Genomic DNA, 23,470 nt, shown 5'->3' with positions numbered 1-23,470 from the left:
TATTTTGTATTTATGTATTTATTTAATAAGAGAATAATAATTTTATTCAAAATCATACCTAATATGTGTGTGCTGTGTATGGATACATTATATGCTATAAAACAATTTACTCTTTCTTTTCTTATACATAATTATTTGCTAATAATTTTCAATAAAACATTATCTTTCTATATTACGTTTTTACATACTTGATGCAATTAAAATATTGAAATCTTGTAAATAATATGTAATTGCACAATAGATTAAAGTAAAGCTGAAAATATATAATGCTAAATCTGTAATGATTGAGGTAAGAATGCTTATTGCCCTTACAAGTCGATAAGTTAGCACAGGCTTAATATTACACAATATCAAAGTAGCAATTAAAGGACTTCCATGTTGTGGTTCTTGAATGTTATTACGGGCACATAAACGTCCAAGCATCATAATAAAATAGGGTATAACAATATACTGAAAAATAATAATTATTGTATATATTATTTCATAATATGTATAATCTACATGCACTATGAAAGATACAATATTAGATAATATTAATATAATATAATATAATATAATATAATATAATATAATATAATATAATATAATATAATATAATATAATGTAATAATATACTATAATACCAATACCTTTCCAAACAGATGATCCATTTTAAATAATAATAGAATGTTAACTATAGCTGCTAACACAATATAACTTATATGATTAGATAATAAATTAGAGGATAGTATACTTTTATTGCATACATTGTGTTGTATTTGGTAATTAGTAGAATTTTTCTCTTGTATATAATCTGTACTTTCATTGTGATAACCAACATGCTTTAAATTTGATATATTATTTGTACAATCAAGTTTGTCATTTGTTATATCATTACATTTGTATGAATTGCTCAATACAAAAGAAGTATCTTCATTATTTAAACCAAAATATGATTCCATATTTGTTTTATCTTTGTTTTTTGTAATATTATCACCTGTATATAATGGTATTGAAAATTTGATTGCTATACAAGTTTTGTCAAAAAATAAATAATAAGTAACATGTTTATATGTATAATATAACTTTACCTTGAAAATATAAAGTATCATTTTTATCTTGAATAAGTCCTTTGTTTACAGATATACCATTTACTTCTAAGTCTAATACATTTGCATATACATCTAAAGCAGTACATTTAGTTGATGTATCTGAAAAGAAATCCAATTAATTTTTATTAACTATATAACTATAAGTATATTTTTATTAGATAGTATATCAAATATATAACTTAACACTGCTCATGATAGTTGCATCGATTATAAGAACAAAACAATAAAACGATGCAATGATAAAATAATGTTGACGTTAAAAAAATTTATATTCCAATTATTTTTATGAACAATAAAGGAAATAAAATAAAAACATTTGTTTTACTGTAAAATCAAGATTATCTCAACAAATGTCTAGATAATTTAAAAATATACTTTCTTAGCTATGATTAACAAAAATGTTTCAATTTTTACCTTTGCATTCATTTCCGTTATTTTTTCCAGTAATTTTTTGTAAACGACGTTCGGAATTTTCTAAAATTCGTCTTCTTCTTGCTTCCCTCTTGGCGATTGTTTCATCCATGATTATTGTAATAAGCTTTGCTTGCTGATATTTACAACACAATTTATATAATTTATTTTTTGAATCATTACTTCTATAAAATTAAAAAACAAAAGTAAACATCAAATGAATTTTTATAATTGGTTCAGATTTTGCGTATATTCCCAAATGTGTATATATTACAGATTATATACCTTTAACTATACAAATCCATGAATCATTGCAAGACTTAAAAATTTTATATAAACTATCATCCAATCATAATCTCTATAAACGTACATGTGTATTCTCACATCGCATTTCATTCTTAAATAATTGGCGGTAAATTTGAAAAGAAAAATATATAAAAATATTAATTTACAATAAATATTTGAAAATGATTTGATCCGTATCTAGCAATAAAAAATGTAATTCAATTAATTATATTGATAAAAACATTACACATCTTCATAACCACACAATGTATTACGCAACTACTTTTTTTTTGTTTCTTATTTAAATATTATCGTAAAATATAGCTTATTTATGGCGAATAAATCAAATAATATACCAAACGTAAGAAAAACGTAATTTAATGTAATAGACTTTCAATATATTTAAAATCATGCATTGATATGAATATAGCATAAGATAGGCCTGATTGAATTGTTTTAGGAACACATTCAGAATAAGTATGTGCGTTAGATAGAATGTGTGTGAATGCGCCAATGCATAAATATACTGTCCCGTTTGTTAAGTAGTTCATATATATTCTTTGTTGATGCTACCATTTTTTGTGTATTTTATGTGCTGTCAATTTTTGGACAGACATAACGTTTGCCTTATTTGGAAAAGGTTAAAAATCGGGAAAAATTGAATGTGGTTTGAGCACAGCTCGCTCACGGACAGTAGGACGTTGTCATTTGAAAACGGAAGCCATCTTGTGGCCGAGCCTCCCATATTATACTGGGAATAATACTTCAGCGATTATTTGTTCCAAAAAATTGCTCCGTTTTTTTTCCATTACGTCTAGACTATGCATGAATCATTGTATCACATGTTTACATAGCCATGGCTGCGACGAGAAAGTTGCAAGGTGAGGAGAAAATGTTTCCAGCATGTTTACATTCAGAAATTTTGTTATGGCTCTGTATCACTACAGATTCACTTTTATCTGTTTCTTCTATCAAACTTACAAACTGATTATCAAAGACTACATTTACTGCATAAAAGCAGTATTACTTTGATTCATTTTATTTATTTGCATATTGACTTTGCCTTCTGACAGTTGTTAAGAAGTATTAAAGTGTAATGGAACAGTGAATTCTGTTCTTATTTTTTATATTTATTTTACACATCTCTTTGCTTTTTTACAATACTTATTACTGCTAACATCAGACAATTATAATATTAATATACACTAATGCATAACCTTTAAAGCGACATGTTCAAATCCATTTTTTGTTCTTGCTTATATGATGATATGTAGTAATTTAGTTGTATTACTTTATTTATTTGCATTAACATACATATATTCATTTTATGTAACTTAAAGTATCATTGTTTACAATTAATAATATTATCTATATATTAAATATATATTTTATTTCCAATATATATATATATATATAACTTATTAAATAAGCTTTCTATTTTTTATTTTCATTTTATAGGTGAAATAGATCGGTGCCTTAAAAAAGTGACAGAGGGTGTAGAAACCTTTGAAGATATTTGGCAAAAAGTTCATAATGCCACTAATAGCAATCAGAAGGAGAAATATGAGGCGGATCTTAAAAAGGAAATCAAAAAACTTCAGAGGTTACGCGATCAGATTAAAAGTTGGATCGCATCTGGTGAAATTAAGGATAAAAGCACACTTCTTGATTACAGGAAGTTAATTGAGACTGTGAGTATACTGCATGAATAAAATATATATTTACAAAATATTATGTTACAACATAATGTTGCAAGTATTATACTATGATATTTTCTTGCAGCAAATGGAAAGGTTTAAGGTTGTTGAAAGAGAAACAAAAACCAAGGCCTATTCCAAGGAAGGCTTAGGTGCAGCGCAAAAACTTGATCCAGCCCAGAAAGAAAGGGAAGAAGTTAGCAATTGGCTTGCAAATTCGATAGATGCTTTAAACCTTCAGGTAGAGAGTTGATTATTTTTAAGACATTTACAAATATTACCCTACTTATTCTAATATGCTGATGATTCATTCTAATTTAGCTGGATACATTTGAATCAGAGATAGAATCATTACTAGCAGGAAAGAAAAAAAGGTTAGATAAAGATAAACAGGATAGAATGGATGAACTAAAAGCAAAACTTGATAAGCATCGTTACCATATCCGTAAATTGGAGACATTATTGCGCATGTTGGATAATATGTCTGTTGAAGTTGATACAGTGAGTTTTTTTTTTTTTTTGACAGAAGAATAACTTTTAATTAGTTTTTGCTATTCGAATTGTCTCCTTGCATTCATGCTTGTATAGGAATAATTGAAGATTTTTTGTAATGCAAATATATTAAAGCTTAATATCGAATTTTTAATAGATCAAGAGGATAAAAGACGACGTTGAATATTATATTGAATCATCTCAAGAGCCTGACTTTGAGGAAAACGAATACATTTATGATGATATTATTGGTCTTGATGAAGTAGAGTTGTCTGGGGTTGGTATTCCCTCCGCGGCAACAACAGATAGTAACAATAGCAATGAGACTGGAGGTACACCAACCTCGACTAACTCCGGTACTTCACCAATACCTTCACCGCCATTGAGTTCCACCATGCACAACCATTCAAGTGATAGTTCCACAGATATAGATAAAAAAACAAAGGTATGCATTTTCATTAATTTTGCAACGGGAATAATTATTTCATAGATACGATAATAGTTCTTTTATAATTCCAGCCTGTAAAACCAACAGCAGTCAGGCCGTTAATAAATTCTCAAGCGAGCATTCCAACCACGGGAAGCACTGCCACTATAAAGTCGAATTTGTTATCAAGCAGCACTCCAAGCAAGACCATTCCCATGACATCTAGCCATAGCTCGCCTAGTTCCACTAGTAATCATATTGCAACAACTAATGCTGGAAATTTTGCCACAGTAGCTGCTTCGCATAGTAATTCACAAGCCATCCATTCTACCTCTAGTAAAACATCATGTAAGTAATACCTCATTCTTATTATATTTTTACTATCTTAATGTGCTAGAATTTCTTGTAATATATATAATTGTAGTTAATAATATTTATTAATATAATTCAAGAATTTTTACAATATATTCTTTTAATATTAGGCAATTCATTAATATTTACAGCTCATAGCAGTGAAAACGGATTATTGTCATCATCGTCTACATCCAGTGTTACTTCGAACGTGCAACAATCGATCTCGCAGCAACATAACAATCCAGCACCTGTTCAGACAACTCATATACTACATAGTCAGCAAAGTCAAAATCACAATAGTGAAGCAGAAATGACAACACCCATCCCACCGTCTTCTTCGCCACAATCTTCGGTTAGCACTAGGTCTTCGCCTCTGCCTGCGAATTCATGCTCGCCAGCGCCATCGACTGCCAATGGTCTCATCCCTAAACTTCCTGATGGCATGTCCTCTCTAAAATCTATTGCCCAACAAGTCATTGTCCGAGCAGGTCTGGAAATACCACCGTCTGAGCCGAATAGAAACATCTTTGACAGTGCGAAGGCAAACAATAGTAACAACGCCACTTCGGAAGCACACATTCCACCTTTACTTGGCGTAGCACCACTGGGGCCGGTACCTTTGCAAAAGGAACACCAGTTACAGTTTCAAATGATGGAAGCTGCTTATTATCATATGCCTCATCCTTCAGATTCCGAACGTTTACGATCGTATTTGCCAAGAAATTTGTGTCCTACGCCACCTTACTATCAACAGGTGTGTAAAAGAGTGATAAAATGACACGAGGTGGAATTTCAAAATTTGATGTTTGCAATATTTTCTTACGCAGGTACAGCTTCCTCATTCGGATACTGTAGAATTCTTCCAACGTCTTTCTACGGAAACATTGTTTTTTATATTTTATTACATGGAAGGTTCCAAGGGTCAATATTTGGCGGCGAAAGCTCTGAAAAAACAAAGTTGGAGGTTTCATACAAAATACATGATGTGGTTTCAAAGACACGAAGAGCCTAAGGTTATTAATGAAGAATATGAACAGGTTACTGTCCCGTTGATTATATCACTATATCATACAAAATTGTGCTAATAAAATGAATTTAGCAGTAGTAAGATAGAATAAGATATCATCTTTTCATACGATAATAAAGCGTATAATTGTATTTCAAAAGATCTTATTTTATTTATTATTTATGTTCTACATGTCTGAAGAAGTATATTGAAAGTAATTGTTTATATTACAGGGAACCTACATCTATTTTGATTATGAAAAGTGGGGACAAAGAAAGAAAGAAGGCTTTACTTTTGAGTACAAGTACTTAGAGGACAGAGACCTGAATTAACAGATCTATTATTTGTGGAGTCTCTGAAATGCACTATTTCTGTACCGATATTATCCAAAACTGAAAAGACAGATTTTATTTTTTACGATTCTATATTTTCACAAAATATAATTTTATTTATTGGTAAAGAGTATCTCAGAAAAGTTAAGCAAAAAACAAAGATACGAACTTGTGCATAGCAGGCAATGAAGGCACTTCATTATATTTCGACGTTGCGATGGTAAATCTCCCCTATTCCTTTTCGAGAATGTAAACAAAAGTGAAGTAATGGAGTACGTTTATTGGGGACAGTAAATTGTAATTATAAATGATAATGGTATGAATGGCACCAGAGACACACTTTCAACAATTTAGTGTGCAGGTGTGTGATACAAGAGGAAGAAGTTATACTCGCTGGCGACTGACTCCGTAATACCAGTACAAACATGCGCGCGGCCCATCTGCCGTTTAGCGGTAAGATGGAGGGCGCTCATGCTATGGTATGTCTTAATGTTAGATTATAAGTAGCCTTTTTGTATAAAGTATATTGAGGTATAAAACCCTTAAATTGAATTACTGTACAGAATGTGTAGAAATAGTGAATAATAATATTATGGAATATATTTTATTTCTCATTTAAATGAAACCTAAGTTGTTTCAATTTCTGGCACATCTTGACCTGTATTTGGAACATTCCATCCATTAGATTCTGCTCGATTAGTTTACTTATATTCGTTTTAACGATTAAAGAGACCCGAGCTCGTCGTAAGGTCTAAAACTGATTAAATATTAAAATAGTAGCATACTAGAGTAGACTACTTTCGCCACACGCCTTGTAATTTCAAATTTAATACATTTTCTTTCGAGTATTTTGCGACAACTGTGTGTTCGTCGAATGACGACTCGTGATAATCGCTAATACATATGTATTTATATATTTTAAAAGGAGACAGAGTCACATTGTACGAATTTATTTATTATAACTGTCGGTACTTTGCCACCGAGGGAATATAGGATTGGAAGAAATATTTAATATACAAGAAAATTTAACAAAGTATACTTTCTCTTTTTCTTCTTTTTTTGATATGTATTTTCTCATATCGAGCAGTGTTAACAGTATCGGCATTTGGAATAAATAACTTCAGACAAAGTCTTTGCTTCAGAGACTGAAGTGATCGCTTGCACGCGCGCTGTTCGTTATTATAAACGCCCTCGACAACGAGATTAAACTTACATCATTTAGTGATAATAAGATGGAGATTCTCGTACGTTCGATTAGTATAGAGATTTAATCTAAATATTGATTAAAGCGTAAATATACTTTAAGCAGAAATTCCTGTTACAAAAATGCAGCGATGGATATTTGCATGATGAACCCACCTAATGCATTTTTTCAATTTACTTCAAATAGCAACCAAATGCGTGTGTGTGTGTACATATATATATATATATATATATATATATATATATATGTAGCTTCTAAAAAGATGATATTGCAGTGAAAGGTTGTTTGCACATGTATAGTTCAATATGAATTTATTATTCTTAGCATGTTCAGCAAAGTTTTGTGATGTGTCATACACTTTCTTATACTGATAACTTTGTCGATATATATATATATATATATATATATATATATATATATATATATATATTGACAGCATTGCGCTTGTTAATAATGCATTAATAATCAGGATAGATAATTAAGAGTTACAATTTATATAGCACCATTTTAATTAATTGTATTTTTAAAGATGTATTTATCTATACTTGAAAATTTTCACTTTAAGCAGCATCACAATATTTTCTAATGCACATTATGTCAAAACTAAACTGTTATACAAGTAAAGACTAAAGGATTTATTGCTACTTTATACAATTAATAACAATTTATTAGATTTTAGAAATCACTGTAATTATAAATACTTAATGGAACAATAATTGTTCCCTTAATCTTTGTCTTAAAACAAGCATAGAGTTGTATTGATCATTTTTAAAGAAACTTAGAGAGAAATTTATCAATCAATTCTGCAATAGTTTGCTGTGTTCATTATACATAATGTTCATAATATCTTTTAAATAGTTTTCTATTTATCTATATACATGATTTTCTTTATAGCTCGCATTTTTTTATAAACAGGATTCTGCTTTATCAATCTTACTTTATATCTTATTCAAAGCGTGCAAGTAGACATATTGACCATATAATAATATTTTGCCTCGGTGTTTTATTAATTTCATCTAACAGATTTATTGCAGATGATAAATGGCAATGGTAAAAGTTGTGATTTTTATTACATATTTTATTGTGATTATTCGAGTGAAAGATAAATATTATTCGCTCTGTGAAAAGACTTAAAATCATTATAATACAATGCTAATTTTCTCAGTATTATAAAGATTGTCCTTATTTCTTAGCCTTTTACTTATGCATACATTTATTCTGCATAATCTTTATCGCAGTTCATCCCAAATATTCTTGTACATTGAAATTCGCGTGATGGTAAGTGATAAACACATCAGGAAGCTCATTTCCACCATACTGTTAAACTAGAAATTTTGAAATTGAATAAAAAAAGATTTTGTAAATTAAAGTACTTGAAAATTATATATAAAGGCTATAAGTCTGGGTCAAATATTCATATGAGGGAAATGGTGGAGTGGTTTATAAATAAAAAATAACGATGATAATAAAAGTTTTGTGTCGCGTTTACATTATTTATTAAGACACGAGTGTTACTTGAACAATTTGCTCGTTACTTGAACAAAATTGACCCAAATATCTCGTTCCATTAAAATCATTTACCTTTTCCTTTTCCTTTTCCCTTTCCCTTGCCTTTTATTCTCTTTCTAACTCCAAATGATTGCTCTGTATCATCCTCATTGTCCATATTTGCACGTTTTTTTCGTTTACCGGACTTTTTATTATCCTCTAAATCTTTCAATTCCTATAAAAGTTGATTAAAAATATAATATTTCTCTTCGTTTTTTTTACATTATTTCTATTTTTAAAGATTCTTTACAATTACCATTTTTACGATACGTTGAGCTTCTGCTACACGTTCTTGTAGTAGCATTACTTCTTGTTCCTCTGTTTCATAAAGGGGTAATTGTTTTGAAATTAATTGTTCTATTCTTTGATAAAGTTCAACATCATATTGCGTTACAAATGTAATTGAGCGCCCTGAACGACCTGCACGTGCAGTTCGACCAACCCTGTGTATATAATCTTTACTATGCGTAGGTATATCAAAATTTATTACTATATCAACATGAGGAATATCGAGACCTCTGTAAAATATTATAAAAATTTGTATGCCTCTTTCTAAATAATACGTTATTGACTTATGAAAAATTTATTTACCTACCTACTAGCAACATCTGTAGAGATAAGTATAGATCTATTCTTGGCTTTAAATTTTGTAAGAGCTGCAATCCTTTTATTCTGTGACATTTGCCCATGTAAAGGTACAGCCGTAAATCCTAAATTACGTAATAGTAATGCTGTTCTTACTGTATTATTGCAAGTTGCACAAAATATCATGAAACTATTACCAGCTAATTCATTCAAGATATGTACCAGATATACGTCCTGTTATGAAATTGGATTGTTACACAGTTTATTATTCTTATACTGAAATTTTTTTTATAAGCCTTAAAATAATCTATGTACTTTTGTAATATATATGCTTAATTCAGTACTATATATTTACCTTGAATTTGACAGGTATAAATATATAATATTGTTGTAATTTATCAACTGTTTGATACTTAGTAGACACTTCAACTTTAACTGGATTGCGCAAAGAAGCCCGTTGCAGCTTCTGTACTTTTTTCGTCATTGTAGCTGAAAATAATAGTGTTCGCCTTTCACGTGGAATAACTCTCAAAATTTTATCAACTTCAACTTCAAAGTCCATATTTAAAATACGATCTGCTTCGTCCATTACCTTACAAATTAAAAAATATATTACAATAAAATCGTTTTTGTGGTATATAAAGACCATAATTATTTACCAGAAATTTTAAAGAACGTAAATTAAAGCCTTTAGTATTTTCTAAGTGATCAACTAATCTTCCAGGTGTAGCAATAAGTATATGTGGCTTTTTTGCTAATATTAGAGCCTGTGACATCATGTCCATACCACCAACTATTACTGCACATTTTACACCTATACTTGAACCTAAGATATAACATAATTTACATAATTGTTCTAAAATTTTTTGTAAGATAAAGATATAAATTTTATACCTAGTGCTTCAAATTGTTCTGAAATTTGAAATGCTAATTCTCTGGTAGGTGTTAATATTAAAGCAAAATATCTTTGAGGATTCTCTAATAAAGCTTGTAATATAGGAAGTGCAAAAGCTGCTGTTTTACCAGATCCTGTTTCTGCCAAGCCTATTATATCTTTACCTAAAAATTATATAAATAAATAAAACATACATATATATATATATTTGTGATAATTAAATCAATTTTTCTTTACTAAATTTACCCTGAAGTGTTAAAGGAATTGCCTCTTTTTGAATTTTAGTTGGCTTCTCCCATTTTAAATCTTCACAAGCTTTACATAGGGTTTCTACTATACCCTGTGAAAAGGAAATATTAAGTTAAAAATTTTTATTTGCCACTAAAAAAGATTAATTATTAATTGAAGCTGTAATAAAATTTAGATAAAAAAAAAGAACTATAAATAACAATGTGTCAATCACAATATTTCAAGGTTATAATTTCGATCACATGTGAATAATGTTTTTACCAAATCTTTCCAAGTAACTACTACATTGTCTTCTTCATTATTTTTTACATCAGTACTTTCACTCATGTTTATATTTATTTATCTTCAATCACAAAATATCTTCATTTAATATCAACAGGCGCATATTATATGCACATTGTTTCCTGAATGATGTCTGAACTAAATCAGGTCTACCAACTTTCCAAAAATTAAACGAAAGTTTAATACATTTTTATACTAATAGTAATATAATAATAGTAGTGAGATACTAATTAAGATAAAACATCGTTTAAAATAAATACTGTATTATATTGATCAATGTATATATTACAGACCATTTGATATAATTATTATTTTTATATTTAAACGATACCTAAACGCGCGCGATGACATCATTTTAATGTACTTAGGAACTGTCGAGTAGTTACGTGTATTATCAATTGTTACTACTTTTTTTTTTATCTATGCAATATTTTTGTTTATATTTTATTAGCGACACTAGCGAATCTGTCGACAATAACGGTACAAAAGAAACTTTTATTATTTTTCTATCAACTTGGCTTTCCTGGATCGAATCATCGCAAGCAAACAGAAAATGATAGCATCGAGGTGATGAGTTGTCAAATTAAAAGAAGTATTTTCAATTTTGGCTTATTAATACGAATTATTGTATAATAAAACTACATTAGATTCCAATTGTAAAATTTATCATTTATTAGAAGTCTTATAAGAATTTAATATGTAACGAAATATCCACAGCTAGATATTTGTCATGATATAATTTAGGTTATAATGCTACGTTTAAAGAAAAAATATTTGATCATCGCTATAAATTCGTAATAAAATAAAATTAGAAATACTGCTGTCTTAAATTTTTACGGCTATTATGGCTCGGCCCTCATTTTCGGCACAATGTGATTCTGTTGCATCGTACATGGATGGAGTTCATGTTAAAATTGTGGAAGCATACAAGCCACCACGAAAAGTTGGTTTGCCCGCAGTGTATAATAATAAATTACCAGATATATCGAAATTAGTGTATAATTTCAGCTTAGAAAAATCCGTCCTCGAAAAGGTACAGTTCTTATTCTATTTAGAAATATTTCATATATTTTTTAAATCTTATTTGTAATTTTTACTTTGAAAATTAATGAAATTATTTATCTTTTATAAGATGGCAGAATGGCGTAAAGCCAGAGAAGCAAATGTTAAGGCACGTATAGCTCGGTTAGAAGAAAAAAAGAAAAGAGAAAAGGAGGAATCTCCACCATCACCTCCACCTCTTCCGACAGAAACAGTAAAACAACCACCAGTAAAAGTTATTCCACCACCAGAAACTACTATACTTACTCCTCAACCCTTGTCTCCGCCAGCCAATGATTTGCAGAATCATGTACAAGCTAATGGACTTGACTTTGCAGATTTTGATAATGATACAAGCAGTCCTTTTGATAATATGGAATTAAAAACTATTAATGATATGGAAGAACTTGCACAGGTTGGTAAAATTTGTTCAAATTAAGAGAAAAGTTTTTACTTGGATAATAAATATAGTCGTTCTAATTACATATAAAAAATATATTTCTTGTAATTAGCATCTTGCATTTACAGTGCTTTATGCCTGTAGGTATTGCAACCTACATCGCAATGGATACCATCTGCGAAGTTAGAAAATATTATAAACGAATTAACTATCGAAGAACAGGCTGTGGTTTGTGAGGAAGAAAAAGAAGAAGATGTAAATATTAATGCACAAAGTGAAGAAAATGCTGACAAAAACGTTAATGTTAAGCATCGCAGTGTGTCAACAATTGTACAAGAACTTCAAAGGGAATTGGAACGGCCTTCAATGGAGGTAAAAAAAAATACATTATAAAATTTTAAATATATATAAATTTATATTTTATATTGTCTATGTTACATGTAACAGAACTGGAAACCTTGGCTTGATTTGGAGAGTCCAGATGCAGATTCGTTCAACAAACATAAACACGAACGTACATTAGTGTCAAATAGTGTAAATCATACAAATCCACTCTCGAATTTAAAAGGAGAAGATCAGAAATTAGCTCAACATTTAAGTGATATGGGATTTTCTTTATCACGAGCTGCACGTGCTATATGCGATCTCGGTGGTGAAGACAATAAAAAGGTTGTAGAATATCTTCTAGCTATTCAGTCTTTAGAGGAGACTGGTATGTCTGGAGAAGATGCAGAAAAAGCACTTGCATTAACACATTATGATCCAAATAAAGCAAGAATATATTATAAAAACTTATGCACATTGAAAGATTTAGGATTTCCAGAAGATCAAGCATCTATGGCATTATTAAAATGCGATATTGATAGAGATAGAGCATTAGACTTTCTTATTTCTTAAATTGTAATAGTTAGATATGGCTTAGGGAAATAATTCTGATGTTATGGAACTTCAATTCTTGATATTGTAGATAAGCTTGTCTTGTTAAATTTAAGGAAATTCTGTTTACTTTTCATTTATGTACAAACATTTGTTTTTGAAGTTCGATGATACGTATTATATTGCAATTAAGGAAATATGAGCATTGAGACTGACAAATATATCTAGTATCGAATTAAATTAAATTAAAAACAAAAACAAAAAAGAAACAAGATTAAGAACATAATCTCTTTTTATTTTGGTAACAATGTATATACAAGAACGAATAATTGACTAGTTATGTAAAAAAAATATCATCAATTTATGCAATACCAACGAAAATTTAGCATCATACTTGAATTAGCCATAAATTTAAAAGCACAGCTGAAAAGTTAATATAAATGTAACTCTTATGATGATGATATATATATATACACACACATATATATATATATATTTAAACTTTTGAAGATTATATTACCTTCTAGAACAACATAAAGCAATAGTTGGAATCGAATATATATGATGAATAATACCAACAATAATCCAAGCTTCTGTGAAAATTGGTTGTTGACAATGAGAATTTACACAAATAGTGGCTGGTCCATTTATCAATAAATTATATGAAGCACAGTTTATAGAGGACATTAAAAAATCAAAATTTCTTTTAGTATTTTGTTTATAAACAACTTTAACGTTTATAGGAGATGTAGAAATATTAAGTATATGCTTATACCTAAAACAAAATGTTATAGATTCATTTGTAGTTTCATTTATAATTAATTGTGTATAAAGTTGCTGTAAGTATCAATAATGTATTGCATACTTTAATCTGTAAACTTTTCTAAGGGCAAGCTCCCACAAAGAAACAGTTTTGTTTTCATTAACATTGTGAATCCTTAAAATTTGCCTTGGTAATTCAATCACTATATTTTTGTTGCATGATGCATCTATTTTTATATTTAATTTGATATTTGTATTCAATGATTGATTATCATCATATTTTAATTTGAAACATCTGTAATAAACATGGAACAAGTTTTACATTTTAAATAAGCAGAATGAAAAGTTATTAACGTGAATAATTTCTATAATTGATAGAATTGAAATAAGTTGGGTACATATACTTGCTTATAGCCTAGGATATTCACTGAATCACCAGTAACTGATGTGTGAATTTGATAAGCCAATTGGATGAGGACAGGATAAGATAAATAATTTAAATATTCATTTGCATCAAATCTTATGCAAGGAGATGACAAGAAACCATTTAATGGTAAATATTTTAATCTGTATCAAAAATGATTTATATTACAAAGGATAATATGATGGATATATTAGAAATTCTAATGCATGTAATTTCTTATGTTTGTGTGCATGTGCATGATACAATAGAATGTAGTAACCTGTTTGAACACACTGAAATCACTGATACTTTAGGAGCCAATGTCAATCTATTAGGTAGTTCCTTTAAATAATTATTATCTGCATTTAACTCTTTAAGCTTTGGTAATGAACCAAGCCACTCTGGTAATGCTACAAATTCATTTCCAGAAAGAGATAATACTTCCAGATTATGAAGTTGGCTCATTTCTGTTTTGTAAATTGAGGGCAGTGCACTTTGTATTATAAGAAAATAAATTATGAGCTCGCATTTACTAAATGTCCTAAACATATACTTACCCATTGGTAATTTTTTTATGTAATTATCATTAAATAACAATGATTCTATATTTATTAGATTACCAATAGAAGATGGTATTTCTTTTAATTTGTTTGCACTCAAATCTAATACAGTCAATTGAGACATGTTGCCAAGTTCTACAGGAAGTTCCTTAATGAGATTACCATAGATATATAAATTAGTAACATTAAATAATTCTATAATCCATGGTGGTAAAGTGGTAAGTTTATTCCACTTTAAATATATCTCCTGTATGTGATTGCCATATTTTCGTATGATTTCTGGTAACTCTGTCAGTCCTCGACAGTTCCAGTGCAATATTACTTTCTCTTTAACCTCATTCACCATTTCTGCAGGATCTAAGTCCATCTTTAAACGAAGATTAATCATAATATTTTTCGAACCGTAAAGCGTCTAAATAAACGTTTTAAAGTAATCATCTTATCATTGTAATTGCAAGCAAGATCTTTTTATCAGGTATAAAATTACAGATGTTATATTGTCAATATAATATCTGTAATTACTCTATTTTTAGTATACTTCATTTATCATTTGCTCAGATTCAATTAAAGGTTTAGTCAACTATATTTTTTTTCATCTACCAATTATCTGATTTATATATTGCAAATCAGTAATGAATGAGTCAAACAAAATGAATCAATTTAATTCATGGAATTTTTACTTACATACGTTTTATCGAAGATATCGTTGCAATTTGGACGCACCTACAGATGTTCATCACGTAAAATATATCTATTTGTGTCCTGTTTTAAGTAATTAAAAAACTTGCATATACATGCATAGAAAAAACTTGCATACACACGTGTATATTACAGATTTTAGAAATAATTTTAATATAAATGTAATTACTATATGTAGACAGTACTTTATACTCAATAGGAGTTAATAATAGATCGAATTCGCGATCACAGGTATCGCAATATCAATGTTTAGATAGAAGTGTTTCGTTTGGAGCAACTCGAATTACAGCTGATCGTGAAGCGTATATCGCCATCTGCAGATACTTTCCTATGATGTGTGTGGTGTGTGCATATATATATGACAAACAGCTTATGTATGTATGGAGGACGTCTCAAGTAATTTCTTAAAAAAAACTATCGAACATTTTTGTTTTTGTTACATTGTTTACAATATAAAATTATTATACTCTTTTGTAATATTATTTCTAATAAGATTTAAATAATTTTATCAATGTTTTTACATGAAATATTCTATTGATTATACATTTTATGTATTCTGCAGACTTTATTAATTAGTGAGATAAACGGTGAAGAAGAGCTTAGCAGATGGCATTAAAAAATACAAAGTGCACATAATAATATTTTTTTAATTTTCTAGAAGTTATATCTGCGAAAAGATAAATATTTTCTCTAGAAATTGTTTCTTCCTTTTTGTGTTTTCAGTCGTTTCATAACGTTTTGCGATGGCGCCCACGTCTTTAGTGATCGTCTAAATTTACAAGCCCTGTGCCGGTATTAGTGATTTTCAAGGGAAAAAACGTTTACAGAAAATTTTAAACGCGATATAATATTCTAATTTGTTAGAGTATTTTACTTGAAAAATGGACTTGGCTAGAAGTGCATGGAGAAAGTCAATTTTTATATATAAAAGTAGTTTACAAACTTCTTTGAGAAATAGGTGAGTTACATAGTATCATAACCTTAAAAGTGAATTTTAATATGATTTGAAAATAACGTGTCGAGTACATATCATTAATAATAAACATATGAATTCAAAAAAATTATTTATATTTTGTAGCAAGTATATGTTGTAAAACTCCAGTATATGTGAAATTCTTGAATTGTCTGTTGAATGTTAGCAAATACGTCTATACATATACACAAAAATTGTCTATCAGATCTAAATAGTTGTATTTATGTAAATATAGATAATTGTAAATATATATGATTTTGATATTACAGTAGTAGCACACCATCGAACATAGCTGAAGTAGCAGTTTTTTCACGTGATGGAGATTCTGGACTAACTGTTACGGATGCTGGAGATACAAAGCCAAAAGATGATATGATTTTTAATGCTCTTGGAGCGACAGATGAGTTGTCTTCTTATATTGGATTGGCAAGAGAATTTGCATGTGATAGTAAAGTTGAACATCCTTATGTTGATAAACTTAAACGCGTACAAATGATATTATTTGATTTGAATCATGCTATATCAAAGTCAATACCAGGGAAAACAAAAACATTTGAAAGTCAACACACTAAAGATCTTGAAGAATGGATTTTAGAATATGCTAATCAATTGCCCCCACCAGAAGATTATATTATTCCTGTAATATATATTATTACTTAGATACTCTTTATATTTAAACCTGATATAAAATGTATTTATAAATCAATCATCCTATCTTTATTATATTAGGGTGGTGGAAAGGCTTGTGCATCTCTTCATGTAGCACGAAATGTATGTAGACGAGCAGAGAGAAGTATTACATCTTTGGTGCGTAATGGTGCTTTAGATAAGGAAGCACAAACATATTTAAATAGATTGTCAGATTTTCTTTTAACCGTATCACGTATTGCTGCAAAATGTGATCAACGTACAGAAAACATTTATATTCCTCGAGCAGAAGTACAAGAAGAGAAATAAGGGACTGACCTGTATAAATATAAGTAGACTACATCTACATCTTATATTATGGATATACAGATATTATTGAAACTATCTGCACAAATGTAAGTGATAGTATCAAGGTTAAGCATTATATATTTATGATTAATACTTCAAGCATCTTATGAATATGAAAGATGTATGTTCTTTAGGACTATTAATTAATATTGTAGATGCATTTTTTGTAGTATGTAGAAAAATATACTTATTTACATAAATCAGAACTCACTAAAAGTATTCCATAGAAGTGTATTATTTGTTGTGAAATTATTAAAGCATTTTTATAGGAAATACAAATCTAAACAAGATAGATAGAAAATTATACAAGGATGCATCATTTCGGATAATCTTATAGTTAGATGCAACTCCCAAGAGAGTAGGATTTTTGACAAAAAAATTTATGCAAATTGTATCACGAATGAGTTAAATAATGAAGTAGGAATTTTGTGTGAGTTAACATGTGTGGGTGTGTGTATGTATGTGCATCTGTATGTGTGTATGTGTGTGGAGAAAGAGAAGAGTATTGAATTTCATTATTAAATAATTTATCTTGTATCTCGATTATGTACACACACGAAATGATGTTTATTAAAATAAAATAAAAAATCTTAATAACTTCTTATGTATATATATATAGAACATCTATGTTTCAAGTAGATGTTTAGATTATTAATAAAAATTATTTGTATATTTAATTGTAATTAATTTTCTTAGCTGAGTAACCTAATAAATACATAAAAAGTTTTATGAATGTTTACATTACAATAGTGCAAAATTAAATAATACATTTATCTTTTAAATCTTATAGCACCAAAACTTGTACAGTACAAGATATAACATTTCTGTGCACTATTTTTTTAACAACTTAAAACAAGATACATTTTATATAATTAAAGGTATCTTTACTTTTTTTTATAATTTATTCTAACACTTCATCTCCTTCTGCAATTTCTTTTAAATTCAGCAATTCTAATAATCCAGTACGTTTTGTTTCAGATCTTACTAGTTCATCTATTTCTCTGAATTGGCCAGGATCTATTAGACAGATTAAATCTAATGTTCCATTGTCCCAATTTTCGCTTTCTACTTTTGTCGCCAATTTAATAATTTTTTCTCTTAATTTTCTTGCTTCTTTTCCAGATATTGTAACTTTTAGTCTCATCTGTGCTCGTTCTAATGGCATAACAGCTTTAAGTTGTGGAATAACATCCAAAGCTTGCTGTTTTGCATTTCTATTTGGTTTAACCGAAAAATGTACATCTTTCATAGCCTTTTCTATCATTGATACTGGATATGGTCTTTTTGATTCAGGATTTACACACTTATCAGCAACCGTAGTAGCAATATCTTTGAACATGGAATCTAAAGCTAGATGTCTTTCTTTGTCAGAAACTTGGAGTTCACCTTTTGCAAGAATTTCTTTGCAAATTTCTGTCTGATCGTCTGTACCAAATGATTTTATAAGGTCTTCCTTTTTGGCTACTTGACCTTTAGATACGTTTGTAAAAACCGTGTGAGTTTGAAGCACTTCGTCTATATCTTTTTCTCTGTAATAATGTTTTTCTATTATAAAATTTATAGGTTAAGTTCGGACACACTGATCGACGTAAACGCGATTTTAATTTATTGAGATTTTGTAAAGATAAAGTTCTTACAGTTTGTTTCTCCATGAAACGACTTTGTTTTTGTAACATGCTATTTCGAATCTTTTACCAGTTTTTTTCATTCGTACAATCGCAACATTTGTCAATCTTATTTGGTTCGTTGGCGTGAATATCTTAGACATTTTTTAACGTCGCGATATGAACTCTGAATATTTAATAGAAGCAATATCGTGTTACAAAATTATATACTAATATTAAAATTATAACATTAAAAACGAAGAAATACTTATATTTATCACGTATATACGTCTCTGCACTGACAACAAGCACGAAAAATGCGATAAATACGTCTTATACCGGTATTGTTGGAAATGTCGACTTTCGATGTATCGATTTGTAACGAGATTCGAATATAGTATTGTAGCTAGTTGGTACGCATCCCATAGGGGATAGCATGTGCGTTAAAGCGCGCGTAAATACACAGGTATCTTCAGACTGTGTTGATGTTATTCGCTTTTAATACAATAAAGAAAATTTTTGTTTCTTGTTTATATATAACGTTTGTATATCGAGGTTAAATACGTACATTATTTGCACGATGTATACGATGGCGAACAATGATAAGTACGATGATTACAACTAACGATTAAGGAGTAAATAAATCGAAATGGCAGTGATGTCATACGCACTGAAGTTTACCAATAAAGCCAGAAGATATCGCGAGGAATGAAGTATGCGCGCGCGCGCGTGTACGAACGAACGGTAGGCGCATGCGCGTGAAGCGCCTTGCGTGAGACTGTATCGAACATGGCCGCCACGAGCGCGATGCCGTTAAAGGTGCGCGAAAAATGATACGTTTTCCGTCGTCCTGACGGCGGGATCCTTTTTAAACGAGTGCACGGTGATAGTGATCGTTGTCCTCGAGGTTAGGAGCGAACGGAGAAGGATTATCATGGCGTTGGTCACAGTGCAGCGTTCACCGAGCGTGTCGAGTTCTCCCCAGAGTTCGGTGAGTTTTGTGTTTCTTCCAAGTACGTCAAACGAATATATCGACGCAACATGATAGCGTCTTTCGCATTTTTTACACGCTGGATCTACGTTCTATAACGAGAACCTTGTTTTCAACGATATCTCTTGAGAATAAAGTACGTATCTTAGAAAATACTCCTTGTTATGAAGAAAGAGAGATGGAGTGAGAAAGAGAGACAGAGAGAGAGAGAGGGAGAGAGAGAGAGAGAGAGAGAGAGAGAGAGAGAGAGAGACAGAGCTAGGAGAGAAGAGAACGAGAAAGAGGGAGACACAAAGTATGAAAAAGATAGATTCCCTTTCCATATTTGGCGGTTTTAAAATACGAGCGTGATTATACTCTCGAGTGCTTTCGGAGCTATCGCTCTGTAGTGTATGTAGATACGTATGAAAGGAGAGAGTGAAAGAAACGAAGAGTGTATTGGGAGAGGGGATGGGGAGATTCTGGGAGAAAGCGAGATGGATATTTTCTGTTGGCGGTAAACAAAGGGATCGTCACCGTCACGATGTTCATCCTCTTTATTCGCGATTGCATAGTCGTCAGAGAGTCAGAGATTTTTGTTTTCTTTGTTTTTTACTTAATCTTAGATTCAGTCATTTCGATCACGGAGATGTTATTTTTCTCTCGTTCTTTCTTTCAATGGTTCGCAGGTCTTCGTCGCTAGTTAGATATATTTATTTCCCAGTCCTTTCCATCGTTGCACTTTTACCACGAACAGGAATCGTTCGTATTAGTGGGCGAAAACGTGTGGGCGAATCCGCAATTTTGTTCGCTTCGAAAGGGGATAAACGTGTGCATTTATTCGAGTGCATCTATTATAAGAATATTTATCGATTCGAGGATTTATCGATAAAGAGAAAGTACTTACATACTTGTACGTCGAATATTTTTTGTTTTATTCAAGATTAATTTTATTTCGAATGACGCGCGCGCGCTCTAGTAGGATCCATATCGACTTTTACCGACGAGTGCTATTGGTGGATACGCTTGAAATAAGCCCTATTGTGATAGGTCAAGGGCGCTGCAACCGTTTCTCTCTCTCTCTCTCTCCCTCCCTCTCCCTTTTCCTCCATCGGCCTGTAAAAGAGACGCGATAATTCGACTTATAGATTAATCATTATATTTCTAGAATATCTTACGATAAATAAATTTATTCGAATAATCGAGTTTATTTCGATTTGAAATATCTAAACTTTTTATAAATATAGAACGATGATTGTTATCTCTCATATTTGTGCACATTGTATGTAGGTATATGCGTGCACACACACACACAAATTAGGCGTTACTCTGTCATGCCTTATCGGATCTCTTTGATCGCTGCTACATATACGGAAGTTTCGAGAAAATCTCGAGCTTCTGTCGACGTTGGTCCGTTATCGATTTTTCTCGTACGATAGATTGATAAGCTTCGGATATATCTCGATTATTTAAAGCTGATTAATCGATCGTTCGAGGAGGACGTTCGTGCACGACTATTTCCCTTTTATTCGAGTTTCATTTTCTACGGGAAAGAAGAAAAAGAGATAAATTATCGAACGATCGATCGATCCGTCACGGGTTGCGTTTAATTGCATGCCGTAGCCGGTTAAATGCGATACAAGTCGAACGATCAAGATCGATCATGCGCACGATCGCTTGACCGTAACACGCGCGCGAGCTTCCGCGTCTTTTAAATATCGATATCTTCTACACGCTCGGTTTGAGGCGAGTGCGAACGATCGTAAAAACGCTTGTTTCACGATACCGAGAAAATAAACGGAGCCGATAAGAGGAGATTAAAAGATCACTTCCATCGTCATATACGCGATTGCTCTATCCTTGATAGTTTAATTCCTATCATACAAGCGCGTACGTCTATGTAACGATCTAGTTACTCGCAGATTAAAATGAACAAGGTGTTAGTGTAAAATGAATCATTCGACGGAGCTACTACGAAGTTAGATTATTTAGATCAGCGTATTTCTGCGGAATTTTCGATGAATCGAAGAAAATTGACGATATTACTTTGTGTAATAGTATGCACGTTATCTCGAAGTAGCATAGAAGAAGGAACGTCGCGACGCCGAGTATGCATTCTACTCATGCACATAGCGCGCGCGTTTGAGAGGGTGCACTATGGAGGCGCTGCTGTGGAGGTAGCAGCCCTTCTAGAGACTCGACTTCGTATCGTCGGATTCAGTCGGTTCGCCGCCACTCGGCACGACGGTGAATCGCGCGTGGAACATCAGAGGAGCCACCTCTCTCTCTCTCTTTCTCTTTCTTTCTCTCTTTTTCTCATTTTTCTATTAACTTTCCCTTATTTTTTTCTTTCTCTTTTTTGCCTTGGCAAAATAATTTCTTCTTCCGTCCGTATCGATTTTTCTCCTCGCACTAGTATGTGAAAAAAGTCTCGTTCAGTGGCAAACTAGTGAAAATAGATAAGAGGAAGGATGATACTTTTGAAGCAAAAGAATGCGATCCATTATGGTTTACCGCCAACGCCGGCACCCAAGCCACCGTCACCTTGGTCCAGCATACTCTGGGGCGACGAACGACGACCTCGAGGAGGAAAAACGGCACGAGGTGCGCGCGTCATGCAGCTACGCGACAAGGTCACCGCAAAAGTAAGCTCTAAAAAGGATAAGTCGCGGAAACGATTTTTTTCTTTCTTTCTTTTCTTTTTTTTTTTTTTTTTAAAGAAAAAAAAGGATACTAGGCGAATTTCGAAATGCGAAAAAAGCTGGTGAGAACAATAGATCGCGAGTGTAAGGAGGAACGTAGTAGTATTAGGAGATTTTCTCTAAGCGAAAGAAAGCGAACGCGAAATGCCATGGTATTTCGAGTATTGTCTGCACCGCTGTTCTCACGTTACGTCTTTACTTTACAGGGAGAGGCGTATCTAACTATCGTTGTTAATAAATTTTCTTCCTGGTCTTCCTTATTCCACCTCTCGTGCTACTCTTCTTCTTCGGTCGCGCACTGATTTAAGCTCATTTGTTGCCACTGTCTCTTTGTGAACGTAATTGCGCTTCGCTTCTCGTAATTAGACCGATCTACTTGGAAAAGTTCACGTAACTCCATTGTATCGTTATTTTGTACGTTAATGGGCAGAATAGAAAGGAAGAAAATTCTTCCTTTCGTTGAACCGAACTCGCGCTATCGTCCATCATCATCACCGCAAAGAAGTTAACGCGATGAAAGTACGTACACGCATACTCGCTTTAGAGAAAGAACGAAGGAAGCCCGAGTTGTCTCTACATACGAGTTCATTTATCGGGAAAGAACATTATTATGTAAAGACTTATCT

The 23,470-nt window shown here is 31.2% G+C and overlaps 8 protein-coding genes across 18 annotated transcripts in view; 4 read left to right on the top strand and 4 right to left on the bottom strand.

Annotated features, from left to right (window-relative positions):
- Positions 1–1,787, bottom strand: LOC127068095 (uncharacterized). The gene is made up of 4 exons (XM_051003788.1): positions 1,506–1,787; positions 1,071–1,190; positions 630–976; positions 1–450 (listed from the first exon to the last, which is right to left on the bottom strand). The coding sequence occupies exons 1-4, from the start codon at positions 1,612–1,614 to the stop codon at positions 181–183; spliced, it is 846 nt and encodes a 281-aa protein (XP_050859745.1). The 5' UTR covers positions 1,615–1,787; the 3' UTR covers positions 1–180.
- Positions 1,788–2,272: 485 nt separating this feature from the next.
- On the top strand, positions 2,273–6,697 carry LOC127068108 (CCR4-NOT transcription complex subunit 3). The gene is made up of 9 exons (XM_051003840.1): positions 2,273–2,668; positions 3,246–3,478; positions 3,570–3,725; positions 3,806–3,985; positions 4,134–4,421; positions 4,496–4,751; positions 4,907–5,511; positions 5,585–5,794; positions 5,997–6,697. Exons 1-9 carry the CDS (start codon positions 2,644–2,646, stop codon positions 6,093–6,095), a joined length of 2,052 nt encoding a protein of 683 aa, XP_050859797.1. The 5' UTR covers positions 2,273–2,643; the 3' UTR covers positions 6,096–6,697.
- Positions 6,698–8,279: 1,582 nt separating this feature from the next.
- Positions 8,280–11,017, bottom strand: LOC127068116 (probable ATP-dependent RNA helicase DDX47). Of its 4 annotated transcripts, none has more exons than XR_007782823.1 (9): positions 10,838–11,016; positions 10,574–10,667; positions 10,327–10,491; positions 10,092–10,258; positions 9,788–10,024; positions 9,443–9,666; positions 9,104–9,165; positions 8,881–9,022; positions 8,280–8,624 (listed from the first exon to the last, which is right to left on the bottom strand). XR_007782823.1 is itself a non-coding variant. In XM_051003854.1 (9 exons), the coding sequence occupies exons 1-9, from the start codon at positions 10,901–10,903 to the stop codon at positions 8,620–8,622; spliced, it is 1,362 nt and encodes a 453-aa protein (XP_050859811.1). In that variant the 5' UTR covers positions 10,904–11,015; the 3' UTR covers positions 8,280–8,619. The 4 variants fall into 4 exon arrangements, 3 of the variants coding, with proteins under 3 accessions (XP_050859811.1, XP_050859812.1, XP_050859810.1); XM_051003854.1 differs by having other exon boundaries at positions 9,104–9,365; positions 10,838–11,015; XM_051003855.1 differs by lacking the exon at positions 8,280–8,624 and having other exon boundaries at positions 8,760–9,022; positions 10,838–11,017.
- A 203-nt stretch (positions 11,018–11,220) lies between these two features.
- On the top strand, positions 11,221–14,877 carry LOC127068120 (ubiquitin-associated protein 1). Its single transcript, XM_051003863.1, has 4 exons — positions 11,221–11,891; positions 11,991–12,314; positions 12,444–12,671; positions 12,747–14,877. The coding sequence occupies exons 1-4, from the start codon at positions 11,703–11,705 to the stop codon at positions 13,194–13,196; spliced, it is 1,191 nt and encodes a 396-aa protein (XP_050859820.1). The 5' UTR covers positions 11,221–11,702; the 3' UTR covers positions 13,197–14,877.
- Positions 13,450–15,926, bottom strand: LOC127068118 (leucine-rich repeat and death domain-containing protein 1-like). Of its 5 annotated transcripts, none has more exons than XM_051003858.1 (7): positions 15,722–15,926; positions 15,585–15,623; positions 14,621–15,267; positions 14,346–14,504; positions 14,041–14,232; positions 13,696–13,950; positions 13,450–13,598 (listed from the first exon to the last, which is right to left on the bottom strand). In XM_051003858.1, exons 3-7 carry the CDS (start codon positions 15,265–15,267, stop codon positions 13,532–13,534), a joined length of 1,320 nt encoding a protein of 439 aa, XP_050859815.1. In that variant the 5' UTR covers positions 15,585–15,623; positions 15,722–15,926; the 3' UTR covers positions 13,450–13,531. The 5 variants fall into 5 exon arrangements, with proteins under 5 accessions (XP_050859815.1, XP_050859817.1, XP_050859818.1 ...); XM_051003860.1 differs by having other exon boundaries at positions 15,589–15,623; XM_051003861.1 differs by having other exon boundaries at positions 14,621–14,807; positions 14,898–15,267; positions 15,585–15,925.
- A 190-nt stretch (positions 15,927–16,116) lies between these two features.
- Positions 16,117–18,176, top strand: LOC127068132 (corrinoid adenosyltransferase MMAB-like). 2 transcript variants are annotated; one of them, XR_007782829.1, is made up of 4 exons: positions 16,117–16,557; positions 16,842–17,211; positions 17,302–17,615; positions 17,838–18,176. XR_007782829.1 is itself a non-coding variant. In XM_051003883.1 (3 exons), exons 1-3 carry the CDS (start codon positions 16,481–16,483, stop codon positions 17,527–17,529), a joined length of 675 nt encoding a protein of 224 aa, XP_050859840.1. In that variant the 5' UTR covers positions 16,118–16,480; the 3' UTR covers positions 17,530–18,176. The 2 variants fall into 2 exon arrangements, 1 of the variants encoding a protein (XP_050859840.1); XM_051003883.1 differs by having other exon boundaries at positions 16,118–16,557; positions 17,302–18,176.
- Positions 17,786–19,808, bottom strand: LOC127068131 (ribosome maturation protein SBDS). Its single transcript, XM_051003882.1, has 2 exons — positions 19,206–19,808; positions 17,786–19,097 (listed from the first exon to the last, which is right to left on the bottom strand). The coding sequence occupies exons 1-2, from the start codon at positions 19,334–19,336 to the stop codon at positions 18,470–18,472; spliced, it is 759 nt and encodes a 252-aa protein (XP_050859839.1). The 5' UTR covers positions 19,337–19,808; the 3' UTR covers positions 17,786–18,469.
- A 131-nt stretch (positions 19,809–19,939) lies between these two features.
- LOC127068102 (serine-rich adhesin for platelets-like) overlaps positions 19,940–23,470 on the top strand; it is a 67,045-nt gene continuing 63,514 nt past the window's right edge. Inside the window, exon 1 of one of the 3 annotated variants that reach the window (XM_051003811.1) lies at positions 19,940–20,163. In XM_051003811.1, coding sequence (XP_050859768.1) covers positions 20,107–20,163 — 57 coding nt within the window. In that variant the 5' untranslated portion in view covers positions 19,940–20,106. Of the gene's footprint in view, positions 20,164–21,373; positions 22,788–23,470 lie in introns of those variants that run through there. The other 2 variants (XM_051003816.1, XM_051003810.1) reach the window with 2 other exon arrangements.

Source organism: Vespula vulgaris, chromosome 12 (assembly GCF_905475345.1).
Source record: "Vespula vulgaris chromosome 12, iyVesVulg1.1, whole genome shotgun sequence".
NCBI lineage: Eukaryota > Metazoa > Arthropoda > Insecta > Hymenoptera > Vespidae > Vespula > Vespula vulgaris.
This window is presented reverse-complemented; position numbering and strand designations above follow the sequence as displayed.

Coding starts and splice junctions, on each gene's coding strand:
- LOC127068118 (XM_051003857.1), bottom strand. CDS start 15,267: ATGGACTTAGATCCTGCAGAAATGGTGAATGAGGTTAAAGAGAAAGTA. Junction 13,951..14,040: donor AGAAAAGTTTACAGATTAAA/GTATGCAATACA, acceptor ATTTTGTTTTAG/GTATAAGCATATACTTAATA. Junction 13,599..13,695: donor GCTTTATGTTGTTCTAGAAG/GTAATATAATCT, acceptor TTAACTTTTCAG/CTGTGCTTTTAAATTTATGG.
- LOC127068120 (XM_051003863.1), top strand. CDS start 11,703: ATGGCTCGGCCCTCATTTTCGGCACAATGTGATTCTGTTGCATCGTAC. Junction 12,315..12,443: donor ATATGGAAGAACTTGCACAG/GTTGGTAAAATT, acceptor TTATGCCTGTAG/GTATTGCAACCTACATCGCA. Junction 12,672..12,746: donor TGGAACGGCCTTCAATGGAG/GTAAAAAAAAAT, acceptor TACATGTAACAG/AACTGGAAACCTTGGCTTGA.
- LOC127068108 (XM_051003840.1), top strand. CDS start 2,644: ATGGCTGCGACGAGAAAGTTGCAAG. Junction 3,479..3,569: donor ACAGGAAGTTAATTGAGACT/GTGAGTATACTG, acceptor ATTTTCTTGCAG/CAAATGGAAAGGTTTAAGGT. Junction 4,422..4,495: donor ATATAGATAAAAAAACAAAG/GTATGCATTTTC, acceptor TTATAATTCCAG/CCTGTAAAACCAACAGCAGT.
- LOC127068116 (XM_051003853.1), bottom strand. CDS start 10,903: ATGAGTGAAAGTACTGATGTAAAAAATAATGAAGAAGACAATGTAGTA. Junction 10,492..10,573: donor AATTCCTTTAACACTTCAGG/GTAAATTTAGTA, acceptor TATAATTTTTAG/GTAAAGATATAATAGGCTTG. Junction 9,667..9,787: donor TTATACCTGTCAAATTCAAG/GTAAATATATAG, acceptor ATTTCATAACAG/GACGTATATCTGGTACATAT.
- LOC127068095 (XM_051003788.1), bottom strand. CDS start 1,614: ATGGATGAAACAATCGCCAAGAGGGAAGCAAGAAGAAGACGAATTTTA. Junction 977..1,070: donor TGATACTTTATATTTTCAAG/GTAAAGTTATAT, acceptor CATTATATACAG/GTGATAATATTACAAAAAAC. Junction 451..629: donor TGGATCATCTGTTTGGAAAG/GTATTGGTATTA, acceptor ATTATTTTTCAG/TATATTGTTATACCCTATTT.
- LOC127068131 (XM_051003882.1), bottom strand. CDS start 19,336: ATGTCTAAGATATTCACGCCAACGAACCAAATAAGATTGACAAATGTT. Junction 19,098..19,205: donor GTTTCATGGAGAAACAAACT/GTAAGAACTTTA, acceptor ACATTATTACAG/AGAAAAAGATATAGACGAAG.
- LOC127068132 (XM_051003883.1), top strand. CDS start 16,481: ATGGACTTGGCTAGAAGTGCATGGAGAAAGTCAATTTTTATATATAAA. Junction 16,558..16,841: donor CAAACTTCTTTGAGAAATAG/GTGAGTTACATA, acceptor TTGATATTACAG/TAGTAGCACACCATCGAACA. Junction 17,212..17,301: donor CAGAAGATTATATTATTCCT/GTAATATATATT, acceptor TTATTATATTAG/GGTGGTGGAAAGGCTTGTGC.